This window comes from Carassius auratus, chromosome 47, assembly GCF_003368295.1.
Source record: "Carassius auratus strain Wakin chromosome 47, ASM336829v1, whole genome shotgun sequence".
Taxonomy (NCBI): Eukaryota; Metazoa; Chordata; class Actinopteri; order Cypriniformes; family Cyprinidae; genus Carassius; species Carassius auratus.
Genome location: NC_039289.1, coordinates 8,841,605 through 8,856,415, shown reverse-complemented (window position 1 = coordinate 8,856,415; position 14,811 = coordinate 8,841,605). Strand labels below are relative to the sequence as shown.

The 14,811-nt window shown below is 37.4% G+C and overlaps 1 protein-coding gene across 3 annotated transcripts; it reads right to left on the bottom strand.

Moving 5' to 3' along the window:
* Nucleotides 1-6,904: 6,904 nt before the first annotated feature.
* LOC113065021 (chromobox protein homolog 6-like) lies at nt 6,905-14,662 on the bottom strand. 3 transcript variants are annotated; one of them, XM_026236126.1, is made up of 6 exons: nt 14,509-14,661; nt 13,870-13,913; nt 11,545-11,610; nt 11,121-11,187; nt 9,982-11,010; nt 6,905-9,505 (listed from the first exon to the last, which is right to left on the bottom strand). In XM_026236126.1, exons 1-6 carry the CDS (start codon nt 14,575-14,577, stop codon nt 9,503-9,505), a joined length of 1,278 nt encoding a protein of 425 aa, XP_026091911.1. In that variant the 5' UTR covers nt 14,578-14,661; the 3' UTR covers nt 6,905-9,502. The 3 variants fall into 3 exon arrangements, with proteins under 3 accessions (XP_026091911.1, XP_026091912.1, XP_026091910.1); XM_026236127.1 differs by having other exon boundaries at nt 10,006-11,010; XM_026236125.1 differs by having other exon boundaries at nt 6,905-11,010; nt 14,509-14,662.
* Nucleotides 14,663-14,811: the final 149 nt, after the last annotated feature.

The window sequence follows — 14,811 nt, the reverse complement described above, 5'->3', positions numbered from 1 at the left end:
GCTCTAAAGACCGCCTCCAATAATCGTCAACCATTCGTCATCCCTCTGTGCAATGTGTCAAACACTATCTATCTATCTATCTGAGAGGAGGTCCAAGATGGCGCTCTGATTAGAGGCATGTTGATGAGCTCCGCAAACTCAGCTGTTTGTTTTATCTTGTAATGCAGTAAGAAGAGCATAATTAAGTACTACCAGTTCTCCAAGTACACCAGCATTTTGTAGTATCTGTCAAAATGGGAAAATCGGAGAAAAGAAAAAGTAAGAATGGAACTCAAGCTGCTGCTAATGCTAACAAAAACGGCAATGAGACAAGTCAAGCCCGAAAAGAACTTCTGATGGAGAACATGCATGACTACGTAGGCCATGACACTGACTCTACAGAATTCATGCTCTGTGAGGAAGAATTTCCCTGTCTTCCAGAAACCCCATGTAAGTCCCCTGCCATCAAACTACGCAAGACCGAGAACGCTGACACAACGGCCATCCTCTCACAACTCGGGGAGCTCTCGAGGCTGATTAATAATCGTTCGGATGCTTTGGAAAAAATGGTGGGGGAAAACTCACGTGTGATCGCTAGTATGAAAGAAACAATCAACGAAAATTCTAGGCAGATTTCTGGAGTGAAGGATGTGATTGACTTTATGAGCGCTGAAGTTAAAGAGCTGAAAGTCAAAGTCGGTGCAACTGAGTCACTAGCCAAAAGAGTCGAGTTTAACCGGCATGAACAAGAAAAACGACTTCTGCACCTTGAAGCGTACTCACGTCGTTGGAGTCTCAGAGTTCACGGGGTCCCTGAAAGTGAGCGTGAAGATGTCCGAGGTAAGATCATCAACGTTTGCCAGCAGCTTCTGCCCGAAGCAAAAGAAAAGCTCCCGGATGCCGTGGATACCGTTCATCGCCTGGGTCGAAAACGACTAAACGATAGCAAGCCCAGAGGAATCATCGTGCAATTTGTCTCTCGCTTCCAACGTGACGCGGTCTGGCGTGCTGCTAAGGATTCAGATTTCCTTAGAAATAACAACCTGAAATTATCCGAGGATTTGTCGCAAGCAGATCGAGAACGAAGAAACAAGCTGTGGCCCGTCGTGGAAAAGGCCAGAAAAGAAAATAAGCGTGCTTATTTTGTGGGTGGAAGGGCATTTGTTGAGGGAGCTGAGATTTTTCCTACTGAATGACTAGAATAAGTTTCTTGTTCATTCGTATTATCTCTTAATTTAAATACTGCTTCCACTATTTTGACTTGTTCTGGACCATTACCAGTCTACAGTTCTTCTCAAGACACTGAAGACACCTGTCTGGCGATACTACACTTTTGATTACTATGTAAGACAACGCTGCCTTCTCACAAGATTTAAATAGTTCTTTTCTAGAACGTGTTGTAGTTTGGTGGGTCATACAACATAGTTATTGAGCTGTTTTCGAGTTGTGTGTTGTCTGGTTTGTATATTACAACACAATCTCCTCATAACGTATAAGCTCTGGTGTTATACTTATGTTCTTAAATTTCATTTAAATGGATTACTTAATTTCCTACTGCATCTTAATATATCTTCTACTGTTTGAGTTGTGGTTCTCATCCTTGTCATTTCCTGACCGGTTAAAGTTCTAGACAAGGTATTTGTTTCGAATAGGTCTATTTAATTGTTTTATTTATTTTGTAGTCAGTTTTTTTTCTTTTCTTCTCATGTCTTTATCTGTTGTTTCTTTAAATGCTAGAGGGCTAAGAAATCTCACTAAGAGAAAGGCTGTTTTCTTATATCTCAAACAATTTAAAACTGACTTTTGTTTCCTCCAAGAATGTCACTCTTCAGTAGAGGATCTTAATTTCTGGAGATCACAATGGGGTCTGGACATATGGATGTCTCATGGCACGTCACATTCAGCCGGTGTTTGTATTTTAAAAAATCAGTTTAAAGGGAAGGTGTTACTCAGTGAAAGTGACGTAGATGGACACTTTATCAGTCTCGTGACTGAAATTTCAAATTTGACTTGTATTCTTGTTTGTGTATACGGTTATAATCAGAAGAAAGAAAATGAAGCCTTTATTAATCGCTTAGAGGAACATGTATTAAAATTATTGACTAAGTACCCAAATTCCATGCTTATTTTTGGTGGTGATTTTAATGTGGCTTTAGATAGCAGCATGGACCGATGGCCTCCAAAACTGTCTGACAATAGTAGTTTATACTTGAAAATGTTTATGCAAAGATTCTCTTTGATTGATAGTTGGAGGGAGTTACATCCCTCTCAAAAGATGTTCACATGGAGTAATAATGCTCTCTCCTCCCAGTCCCGTATTGACATGTGGCTTGTTTCTAAGGAACTTTACAATATCTCTTCTGATATTTTACCATCTCTCTTTTCTGATCACAAGAGTATCTTTATTCGTGCCCATTTCCTTGCTTCTGATGATGTGCGTGGGTTTTGTTCTTACTGGAAACTTAACAATTCTATTCTTTCTTATAATGAAGTAAAAGATGAAATCAAAAAGATAATTCACAAAAATTGGAATAAAGCAAAAAATGAGAACAGTTACAGCAAAAATTGGGAATTTACTAAATACGAAATTGGCAAATATCTTAGAAAATTTAGTAGTGATGTGGCAAAAAAGAAAAAAACTGATGAAAATATTGTTATATACAAAATCACTAATCTTTTATCTAAAAATATGGATGATTTACTTGATTGTGAAAAAGCTGAATTGGCTGAATTACAGTGCAAATTAGACAACATATATAAACAGAAAGCAGAAGGGGCATTTATTAGATCGCGTAGAAAATGGATTGAAGAGGGTGAACAGAACTCTGCATACTTTTTCAGACTGGAAAGGCAGCAAGCTAAAAACAATCAAATTCAAAAATTAATGATTAATGGTAATATTAGTGATGACCCAAAAAATATTGCAAAGTTTTGTGCCAAATTTTATAGTGATTTGTATACTTCTAAATTATCCCAACAACAAATGAATGACTTCTTTAAATCTATACCTAATATAAACCAGCTAAGTGACTTAGATAAAAAAATTTGTGATGCCTCTATTACACTGAAAGAGATAGAGGAAGCTATTAATACTTTAAAAGCTAACAAATCTCCCGGAACAGATGGTCTCAGCTCAGAATTTTACAAGCTGTTTAGTTGTAGTATAGCACCATTCTTATTAAAGGTTTATGAGGAAAGCATAGAGAAAACACTGCTTCCAGCCACATTATGTCAAGGTTTAATAACACTTATCCCAAAATTAAATAAAGATCCTCTTTTAATAGATAACTGGCGTCCAATTACATTATTAAATAATGATTATAAAATTATAGCTTTAGTTTTAGCAAAAAGATTGAAATCTGTTTTGCACTCCATAATTGACGAAACACAATCGGGATTTATGCAGAAAAGGCACATTTCTAATAATATACGGTTAGTTTTAGATGTGTTAGATTATTCAGATTTAATAGACAGTGATGGTTTCATTTTCTTTTTAGATTATTACAAAGCTTTTGACACATTGGAACATGAATTTTTATTTCAGGCTCTACAAAAAATTGGCTTTGGTGATGCTTTTTGCAGGATGGTCCAAATGCTTTACATAAACGGAAACAGTTCTATCAAACTTAGTAATGGTACTTCACCTAGATTTTTTTTAAAACGTGGAGTTCGGCAAGGATGTCCAGTGTCCCCTTACCTGTTTCTTATTGCAACACAGTTCCTTAGCACACATATAAACAATAGTCAATTAAAGGGTATCACATTTGGTAACACTAAAATTAAAATTAGTCAATTAGCAGATGATACAGCTTTATTCTTGAATGATTCATCAGAAATTAAATTGGCTTTGAGTATTCTTCAGACTTTTTCTAAAGCTTCGGGATTAACTTTAAACCTTAATAAATGCGACTTGCTTCCAATTAAAGATTGCTCTCTTACTTCTATTGAGGATATTGCTGTCAAAAATAGGGTAACATATCTTGGTATATTAATTACTAAAGATGAATGTAGGTGCTCAGCAAATTTCAAACCTATTATTACTAAAACACAAAAAAAATTTAATTGTTGGTTACAAAGGGATCTGTCACTAAAAGGAAGAACACTGCTCGCTAAGGCAGAAGGTTTGTCTCGTTTGGCCTATGCAGCTCAATCTCTTTTTGTGGATAAGCCCACATCTAAAGTAATTAATGAGGTTCTAATAAAATTCCTATGGAAAAATAAATCTCATTACTTGAGAAAATCAGTCATATTAAATGGATATAATAATGGTGGTCTGAACTTTATTGATTTTGATTCTCTCAACAATACTTTCAAAATTAATTGGCTGAACCAATATCTAGCCCAACCATCTTCTATTTGGAATGTTTTTCCTCAATTAGTGTTTTCACAACTTGGTGGCCTTAATTTTCTCTTAATGTGTGATTATGATGTATCCAAACTCCCGATCAAACTTTCCAACTTTCATCGACAGGTTCTCTTAGCTTGGGCACTAATTTATAAGCATAACTTTTCACCACAAAGATGTTTTATTTGGAACAATAAGAACATTTTATTCAAGAATAAGTCTTTGTTTTATGATAGTTGGTTCAGTAACGGTTTAATTTTGGTGGAGCAATTGTTTAATGAGCAAGGTCTTTTGTTCAGGTACTCTGAATTTCTTTCCAAATACCAAATACCAGTAACCCCAAAAGAATTTGCTACAGTTTTGGGAGCCATCCCCTCTGGTTTATGCATGCTTTTTAAAAACTGTAATGGTTCCTCAGTATCTACTGCATCCTTGCCCAAACCTTGTGATACTCCTGTTGGTCAAATTTGTTTCTCTGAGTCGAAAGCCAAAAATTATAAAATACGGTCTCTATTTCTTAAGAATCTGATTTCTATTCCACCTGTGATCTCCTTTTGGAATAATTTGTATGGTAACCTTAATTGGAAGAAAATCTGGTCTCTACCACAAAAATTCTTTCTCACTAATAAATTGAAAGAAATTTCTTTTAAGCTCATACACAGGTTCTACCCTGTAAAGAAGTTTTTACAAAGATTTAAATTTGACATTGAACTTACATGCTCTTTTTGTTTGTGTTATGAAGAAACTATGGTACACTTATTTTGGTCATGTCATTACACTCAGAAACTGTGGGTTGATATCAGTGTGTTTATCAAGCGTAAGATTTTTCCAGGTTTCTCATTACATATTAAAAACATTATATTTGGGTATTATGACTCCAACCCCACAAACGAAAATGTCAGTTTTGTTATCAATTTAATTTTTTTCCTTACCAAATTTCACATTCATAAATGCAAATTCTCCAAATGTAAACCTGTCTTCTCTGTTTTCCTAAAAGAAATGGAAAACTATCTGAATTTAATCTCAGTATCACCTAATAAGAAAGCTATAAGGACTGTTAGAATTTGCTCTACTTTTGATCTCCTTGTGTAATTTTGTTTACATTTTGGCCCTCTTTATCTTTCTTTTTTTTTTTTTTTTTTTTCTTTAGTTCTATTTTATTCTTTATTGTGTTTTTTATTTATTATTTTTTTATGGTTGATATTATGTGATGTATGTTTATACTTTTGTATGCTCTTTTGTGTTCTGCATTAATAAAAAAAAAAAAAAAAAAAAAAAAAAAAAAAAAAAAAAAAAAAAAAAAAACTATCTATCTATCTATCTATCTATCTATCTATCTATCTATGATTCTGTCCATCTATCTGTCTGTCTGTCTATCTGGGATTTTGTCCATCCATCCATCTATCTATCTGGGATGATTCTGTCCATCCTTTCATCCATTCATCTATCTATCTGGGATTCTAAATATCTATCTATCAATACATCTGTCTGACTATCTGGGATGATTTTGCCAATCCATCCATCTATCTGTTTATCTATCCATCTAATCTATCTATCTATCTGACTGTCTGTCTATCTCTCTGACTATGTGGGATGATTCTGTCCATCCATCCATCCATCCATCTATCTGTCTGGGATTCTATCAATCTGTTTATCTATCTATCTATCTATCTGACTATCTGGGATGATTCTGTCCATCCTTTCATCCATTTATCTATCTATCTGGGATTCTAAATATCTATCTATCAATACATCTATCTGTCTGACTATCTGGGATGATTCTATCCATTCACCCATCCATCTATCTATCTGGGATTCTATCAGTTTATCTATCTATCTATCTGACTGTCTGTCTATCTGACTATCTGGGATGATTCTGTCCATCCATTCATCTATCTATCTGTTTATCTATCTATCTATCTGACTGTCTGTCTATCTATCTATCTGGCTTGATTCTCTCCATCCATCCATCTGGGATTCTATCTATCTGACTGTCCGTCTGTCTATGTGTCTGGGATTCTGTCTGTCCATCCATCCGTCCGTTTATTTATATATATATATAAAAAAAAGTTATATATCTATCTCCTGCAGGAGGCACGAGAATATCATTTGACATCTTGTGGTCATTCAAAATGAATTTGGCTGCCATTAACAATTATACTGGTTATGATTATGGCTGCAGCACGATTATTTCTGCTTTCAGGAATAAAGAATAAAAATGATTAGTCTAAAAACTTCTCAGCTATTAATAGAACACAATTACAGAAGCACACAAGATGGAGAATCTGGCGTGAGTACTGTAGTCTAGTGCAGGGGTTCCCAACCACATTCCCAGAGCCCTCCAACACTGCACGTTTCCATCAGATCATCATTTTAGGAGAAATCATTACATCACCATCATGTTCCAAACCTGTGACTTTCTGTTTTCCATTCAAAGCACACCAGGAGATATCAAGCAAAATGTTCATGCTGATCTTTACCATACAATGTTAGTAAATTGGGATAAATGCTGTAAAGACGGAATATCTCACTAATCAGACTAGTCTCTATTATAACAGTAAAATCAAACCAAAGAGACTGTGTCTTTAAAGTGATTTTATTCAAAGCTCTTTCAAGGAAAACACAAAGCAACAACATTATGACACTTAAATGTACAATTAGGATTCTCAAATCATGCACCCACTACATTACAATGTCAAAGCAACAAGTCCATTATCATAATCGGCTTCATCAATGGCATTTACCGTACACATTACCAAACGGATAACTCAGAAATCACACTTAGTTCTTTTTTTTCGGGTTCTACATTCTTTCAAACCCAAAGTAGACTAGTAAAATTGAACAACAATGGCTATAAAATAAAGGCAGCACGTATCATTCATTTCTACGGCATGGAAAAATTAATAATAATGATTCTTAACACAAACAAAAATCACAAACAAAAAAACCTATCAGACACTCATTTTAGAGGATGTTACCTCCAGTATACCTTTATCCTAACCATTTTAAACAATATCTTATTGTCTGTGCAGTGAGGGTCCCTGGTGGCTACAACCTACAAATGGCAAGCCCTACTGCACCAAATGTAGGCCACGTTATCATAGTGCTAAGCTACCTGTTTAGGAGAAAACATCTTGCACACCATAGTGACATTTTCTAACATTAAAGATGTAAAGGTAAACAAGGACTTGACTGTTTTGAACAGTGGGATTAAACAGAGCAGCTAAAGGCAACACATGCTTCAATATAACTGTAGATATTATTGTACAGATGCACCACATGTGGCGCCCTATGCATGGCAGCACCAGGGATATGATCAGAACATTAATTATTTCAGACCTGGGATAAACACACGACTATGATTTCATATTAATAACAATAATTGATTTAACCATTTAAAGAACGTTGAAAAAGAAAAGAATTAAGTTCACATTAATGTCTGGAAGCCAGAAAACTAAAACCATCTTAACGTTAATAAAAGTTAGTTATTATATACACATACTAAAAATATGAAAAATGGTCAATATTTGTAAATACTTCGGGGAACATTTTTTTTTTAAAAGTCATAAAAATGTTGTAAGGTTTTCATATTTCCCTAAAGGCACAGTGATAAAAGAGTTATAGTGCTCTATTAGAGGACGACGGTATGACTAAAGTGGAACTTTATGAGGTTTGCCTTTGTCCTCCGGTGGAGTCTTGACATTTTATCATCCTTCGGTACAACCAAGTTAGCTGCCATAAATTGTGTTAACCTGTTTCTTCAAGTCTAATGTGGCAGGTTATATATAATATTGCTTGCTGGACTGCCCAAAAAAACCTAAGCGAAAAGCTTCCCACAACCTTCATAAAGTCTAAAATAATAAAATGCGCCATGCTGTAACTAAACCATTTAGCTTTCAGTAACATGCTAAATATTAAATGAAGTTTACACAAACATTGTGATGATGTACTCACCTTCCTTCAGTAAAACATAAAAGGAGTTCTTCAGCAGAATGTCCAAGCCACTCTTTTCACTACAATGAAAGTGAATGGTGGCCAAGGCTAGCAAGACAATGTTTTTCCATCCATTCCTCACACAAAGCAATGGAGAATTACAGACCCTGGTGCCCATTCACTTAACCAATACCAATACTCGATAGATAGATAGATAGATAGATAGATAGATAGATAGATAGATAGATAGATAGATAGATAGATAGAGTTGTTGCATTGGTATTGGAGCACTTTTATGAGTACACAGTATTGGACAAGTTCCAAAATATAAGTACTGACACATCCCTAGCACCAACTAAGCTAGCTTTATCCCAGGTCTGTATTGTCAATGCTAGCGCCCAGTCGGACCTGCAGACAACATGGGACGAGCTCAAGGGCCAACAAGATGCAGTCACCAGCCTAACACACAACACACGTGGTCCCATACTGTATCGTCTGAGAGCGCGAAAGAGAGCTTATTGTTATATTTGGTATTTTTGAGACCCACTTAGTGTAAATGTCCCTAAATGGTATTTGAACTCCTTCAATCAAGTTCTGAGAGAAATTACCTCTGGTTACCGGCCCCGAAAATACAGTAACCATTACATGAAACACAAACTATTGTAGTCAGAAGGCAAATATGAGAAGGTACTTCTCCAATAGCGAAAGTGGGTAGTTGATTATGTGGAAGGTTTGACGTACAGTACCATACTACAAATGCAGTCCTCAGCATTCACACTTGAATCAGCAATGAGTCTAAGCAGACATCTGGATCGGAGCAGAGTTTAAGCGGAAGGAAATAACTTAACTGTCCTCAGGATTTTGCAGCTTTGTCCATATAAATACAGTCACGTCTATGCCTGTATACCATAGCAAGTTCCACAATGACTTGGGTTCTTCATCAGCACAGGAAAAAGTTGGTGAGATCAATGAATCATTGTGCAGATACACAATCTTCACTCACACTGGCTAACTTCCAAAGCAGGAGTGAAGCATCCTGTGCTCATAATCCCAATGAAAATGGACTTCAAATGAAAAGAAATGTCTTGGTGCAACATCTCAAGTCCAAGAAAGCTGTTGAGATCAGCATTTCTTGGGTGGATTCTGAACTTAAGGTCTGGAGATATGGGAATGGCGGTCTCTACAGGACTGGAGGTGACAAAACAAGGCGCATTTACTTGGGAAAAAGGCTGTGGAAAGGCAGGATCACTGGGGGAAAAAAGAAGAAGAAGAAAAGCATGAAGTACTTCAAAACCATCATAACATGTCTAAAATGCAGAGGTCAAGGGAAGCACCCCTGCCTGTAAAGATTACTTCAATATTTATTAAATTTCACCAAAAATGCTTTTTAATTAAGGCCAACTATTTTAGGATGCATGAATATCATTATGGTAAGTACTCATGGAATTTAGTGGGCATATATTCTTGTTGGAGATGTTTAGAGAGAACTTTCAAGAGGCATCTGTTGTGGGTCAGGGTGGGTTGTCAGCTTGGCAAGGGGAAGAAGGTTTAGAACCTGCTCCCGATTGGCAGAATTCCTTGATGGTGACTGTGAGAAGGTTTGTGGTGACATCAGTCACGACTACATTGGTACAGCTGGGTGTCATTTCAGGGTGCCAATCGGGATTTCCCTCTTTTGGCTCCCTAGTTTCCTCAGGAAGTGGGGTGGTAGTGCAGTCACTAACCTGGCAGACCGAAGCTCGACCCACCTGGGTTCGGTGTTGAAGTTTCCTTTTTCTGCCTCGAGAAGTAGTAAGATTCTGAGAGCCCTGGTCTTCATCTTCAAGAGAGAATGATGGAGAGGAAGAATAGGAGTGTGAGGAAGGGAGGAATGGCGCAGAGCTGGACTTCGGGTGAGGCTGGGAGGAATCTTGGGAACGTGATGAGGCTGATGAGTCCAATTTAGTTGGAGACATGGGAGCTTCAAGTGGAGTCTGTGTTTTCTGAAGTGAAAGGGAGCTGTTGTTAGACCCACTGGAGCTGGATGGAGAAGGTGGATGCTGATATTGAAACTTCTGTGTACTAGCAGAGGAATGGCTATCACAGCAGTTTCCACCTCTCTGATTGGCTCCAGTTTTGGATTCTTCATTGGCCATGGAGGACACTGACCCACAGGGGTGGAGCCCAAATGGCTGGCCATACATCGGGAAACCCAACATCTTCATAGGATGCTGAAAAGGCCTGTAAGGCATGTCACCCTGCTTTTTCCCAATGATGCGATTTCGGGATGGGATTTTCGCCCGTGCCCCGAATGACTGTGGTGACCTTCTACTTGTTACTCCACTGTTTTCGGATTTGTCAATGACATTCAGGTTCAAGATTATACGTCCTCGCTTAACCTCCCGCGTTTTGACTCTGCGGTTGAGGATGCGGACAGTTTCAGAGAATGGAGAGATGGGAGGACGGGATGAGGTTGTGGATCCTGTGGGCTCGCCTAGGGGGTCCGGTCGAGGCAAAGGTCGTCGAGACATCCTATGACAACGATGGATGTCTTTCTTCAGTTTATGAGCAGCGGCGAGAGAGTGCACTCTGGGGGTTGGAGCGGTGGAGAAGGAAGAGGACGATGAAGGCTGAGGAGGAGCTGAACTTGCAGAAGAGGAAGAGGAGGGAAGCTTGGCAGTTATTCGAGGTGGAGTGCGTTGGGTATTTGAGATTTGAGGTGGAGTGCGTTGGGTATCTGAGCTTCGAGGTCTATCACCCGCGTGTGCCCGTGCCTAGATAAGCAGAGAGCAAATGTGACCGGGATGTACTAAAACATTAGACAGAAAGTTTATTAATATATTTTTAAATTAGAATATGGAAAAATTTCTAAGAAAACTCAAACCTTCAGTACAAAGTTTTTTGGTTTAGGTCCCCGTTTCTTTGGGCCATAAAGTTCCTGCTGCCGCTCCCTATGAATTGTGGGAGAGCACCAATTAATCCAAGGAAAATATGATATCACTTTAGTGTCAAGCCTGTTATAAGGCCAAATATAATTCCACATGTGTTAATTCATAGTTTTGATGCCTTCAGTGTGAATCTACAATTTTCATAGTCATGAAAATAAAGAAAACTCTTTTAATGAGAAGGTGTCTAAACTTTTGTCTGTACTGTACATATATATACACACACACATACATATATACATAAACATACATACACACACACACACACATATATGCATAATGAGTATGTAATAAATATTTTTGCGCTTTACACTTTATACAGAAATTAAGTTTTAACAGTTCAAATCTTTAAGTGACACTCACTTTTGTTCAAAGGCTGCGAGGAGTCGATCATCCAAGATGTTCTCCTCAGGTTCCCATGTGCTGTGTCTATATTGGAAAACATTTGAAATGTTTTAAATGGTAATGGGTATTTAAGAAATATCAATGACATCAACTTTTCTCTTTTTCCCATTAAGAGTTAAGTAGTAAAACTGATATATTTATCTGTGTTGTATTTTGACAGCACTGTATTTTTATTTATTTCAGTTAATTCAATTAGTCCCATGATGTGACATTTTTAACTGTGCCAGCTTTTTTAATTGTCCATATAGACTAAATTAAAACCAGTTCATCAAAACTGGATGCACTATAATAAAAAAAAAATGTAGTTTAAAATAGTTTAAGATGTACAAGTATAGTAGTATATCATCAAGTCAGAACACAACACTGCTTGACCTTTCAGCTACTCAAAATGCACTTATGCAATGATAAGGCCTGTTTCACAATGACCACTAAAGTGACACGCAGCAACAGGCACACAAACACTTTCTATTCTAAAAGAGGTGCTACCAGAAGTCAATTACAGACCAAGTCAAATCTCCCTTTTCTGTCACTAGATTAGGTAGTCCCCCCACAACTATGTTCTTTCTTAGAAAAAAATGGTATCTGTAAGGTTTTACAGTCAGGATTTAGACCGTATCATAGTACAGACTACAGACAGAGACTTCTCTCATCAGAGTTACAAATTACCTGCTCTTATCATCCGATTGTGGTTGTATCTCTCTATTAGTGCTACTGGACCTTGGCACTGCATTCCACACGATCGACCACGACATTCTTTTGAATAGACTAGCAGTATGGAGTTCCACAAGGCTCAGTACTAGGACTGTTGCTTTTCACACTTTTCATGCTACGCTTGAGAGATATCATCAGGAAACATGATGATAGCTTGCACTGCTAAGCTGATGATACTCTGTTCTATATTTATTTGTGGCCCATTGAAACATACCAATTCATAAAACAAATGGAATGCATAGTTGATATAAAAACTGGATTACTAGTAATTTCATGTGCATTTGGTGCACATAATAATCTAGAACACTGACCAACTTGATGGCTTTGCTGTCAATTCTTTGTCATCAGTTAGGAACCTAGGTGTACTATTTGATAGCAACCTTTCCTTTGAAAGTTATGTTTCTAGCATTTGTAAAACCATATTTTAACATCTTAAAAATATATATAAAATTATGACATATGCTCTTAATATCAAATGCAGAAACTTTATTCATGCATTCATGACCTCAAGGTTAGACTAATGTAATGCTTTATTGGGTGGTTGTTCTGCATGCTTAGTAAACAACTCCAGCTTGTCCGAAATGCAGCAGCTAGAGTTCTTAATAGAACCAGGAAGTGCGACCATATTACATCTGTCAAAACTGAACTGGCTCCCTATTAAACAGTGTGTACATTTTAAAATCTTGGAATTATAAAGCTTTGAATAGTTTAGCTCCTAAGTACTTGAGCAAGCTCATATTGTATTATAGTCCTTCACTATTAAATGTCCAAACTCTAGAATAATCTTCCCAGCGGTGTTCAGGAGGCAGACACACTCTGTCAGTTTAAATCTATATTAAAGACCCATCTCTTTAACCTAGCATACACACAACACAATCACTTTTCCATATTTCAAATCCGTTAAAAGATTGTTAAGCTGCATTGATTAGGTCAACCGGACCTGAGAACACTTCCCATAACCCCGATATACTTAAAATCGCAAGAGAACTGGCCCCTCAAATGAGCATTGTTTTACCCAAGGTTTTTCTCTCCATTTCTGTCACCAATGGGAGTTTTGGTTCCTTGTCACCTTACTCTTGCTTATGAACTGACATTAACTGATAAACGTTTTCTATTGTCCTCTTGCATTATCAGCACACATTTTACCTATTTAACACTGCAAAGCTGCTTTGACAATCTGTACTGTATAAAGCGCTATATAAATAAAGGTGACTTGACTATTCACAGTAAATAAGAATAAATTCACATAGAGAAAAAAGTTTAAAGTTACAGTTTGGGTCCATTTGTTGTCCTTTACTTACCATTTGGACGCGGATGTTATCCAAATTAGATTAGCTATGAAAGGAATCATTCAAAGCAGTAACACAAATCACTTAATTTTCCTTATAGAGCTGCAGCTGCGCTTCTCTTTGCTTACACACTAGTCGTGCACAAACTGTGAATCCAACCTAAAGAGAATTATATATATATATATATCCCCCTTTCCACTCAAACTACAGAAGTTAGAAAACAGTGCACAACTCTGAAACAGCAAAATATACCCATTGCATTGTTTATATTTTAAAAACTTACTTCAGCGCCCAACCTTTCCATTTAACCAGGTACTCAATTCGACCCTACAAAGAGGAAAAACAGAGGAAAATGTTATTTATTTGACACTAATTAAACAAAGCATGAGCAACACATGCTCTACTTCAAGACTCACGCCCATTTATTTAATTTTTGTGGCTCAGTAAGGTGTGTTTATCTACACATACACTACTAGAGCACATCTAACATCTTAAACTATGTGGCCCGACACTACTGTGCAGTATTTAAACTACTCGACCCTGGTGCATTGTTGAGATCTGTGAATCTTGGGTCTGCCAGCATGCATTGATTTTGTAATGGACTCATGCCAGGCACTTTGTTCCTTTTCAGCCTCCTCCTCCCCCTGCTGCTCTTTTAGCGGTCTGCTGTCAGTTCCCAGCACAGCACAACCCAATTTTACAACATGAATCTCAAGTTGCATATCCAAAGGTCCCACATTCGACTTGTTATTTCTAATCTGACAATGTATGTAAATGGATTGGGTCGCAGAATCGGGAAACATCTGCAAGTAGGCCTCCCACTCTTGTCATTAAAGGCGCCTTGAAGCTCCGCTTCGAGAGACACGCGAAAGAACGTGAAAAACATTTCCAATCCCCCCAAACCCCATTCTTCCTTACTCACTTTCCTAACGCGGCTTTTCAGAATGGCTTCCGCTGGGAAAACCCGCTCTCCGACCGCGGAAACCTCCATGTTTTCGGCGCGCTCGCTCCACACTGCTCTGTCTCGCGGCTCTACACTTTACAAATATCTCACCGCAACAAACCTGTCACGTGGTCCGGGGTCAAATAGCCCTTGTCGTCATGGAAACGACCTTGATACATACGACAAATTAATAAAGTTAAAATAAAATAAATATAAAAATCATTTTCGTTTTCCTGTATCTCAATAAGAGAGTGGTGATTTTTATTTTTTTATTTTGCTGGT

What these genes read in the sequence shown, in the direction of transcription:
- LOC113065021 (XM_026236125.1), bottom strand. Translation starts at nt 14,577, where the DNA reads ATGGAGGTTTCCGCGGTCGGAGAGCGGGTTTTCCCAGCGGAAGCCATT. An exon ending in CTCGCAGCCTTTGAACAAAA is followed by an intron (nt 11,188 to 11,544) that starts GTGAGTGTCACT and finishes CACAATTCATAG; the next exon opens with GGAGCGGCAGCAGGAACTTT. An exon ending in CAAAAAACTTTGTACTGAAG is followed by an intron (nt 11,011 to 11,120) that starts GTTTGAGTTTTC and finishes CTGCTTATCTAG; the next exon opens with GCACGGGCACACGCGGGTGA.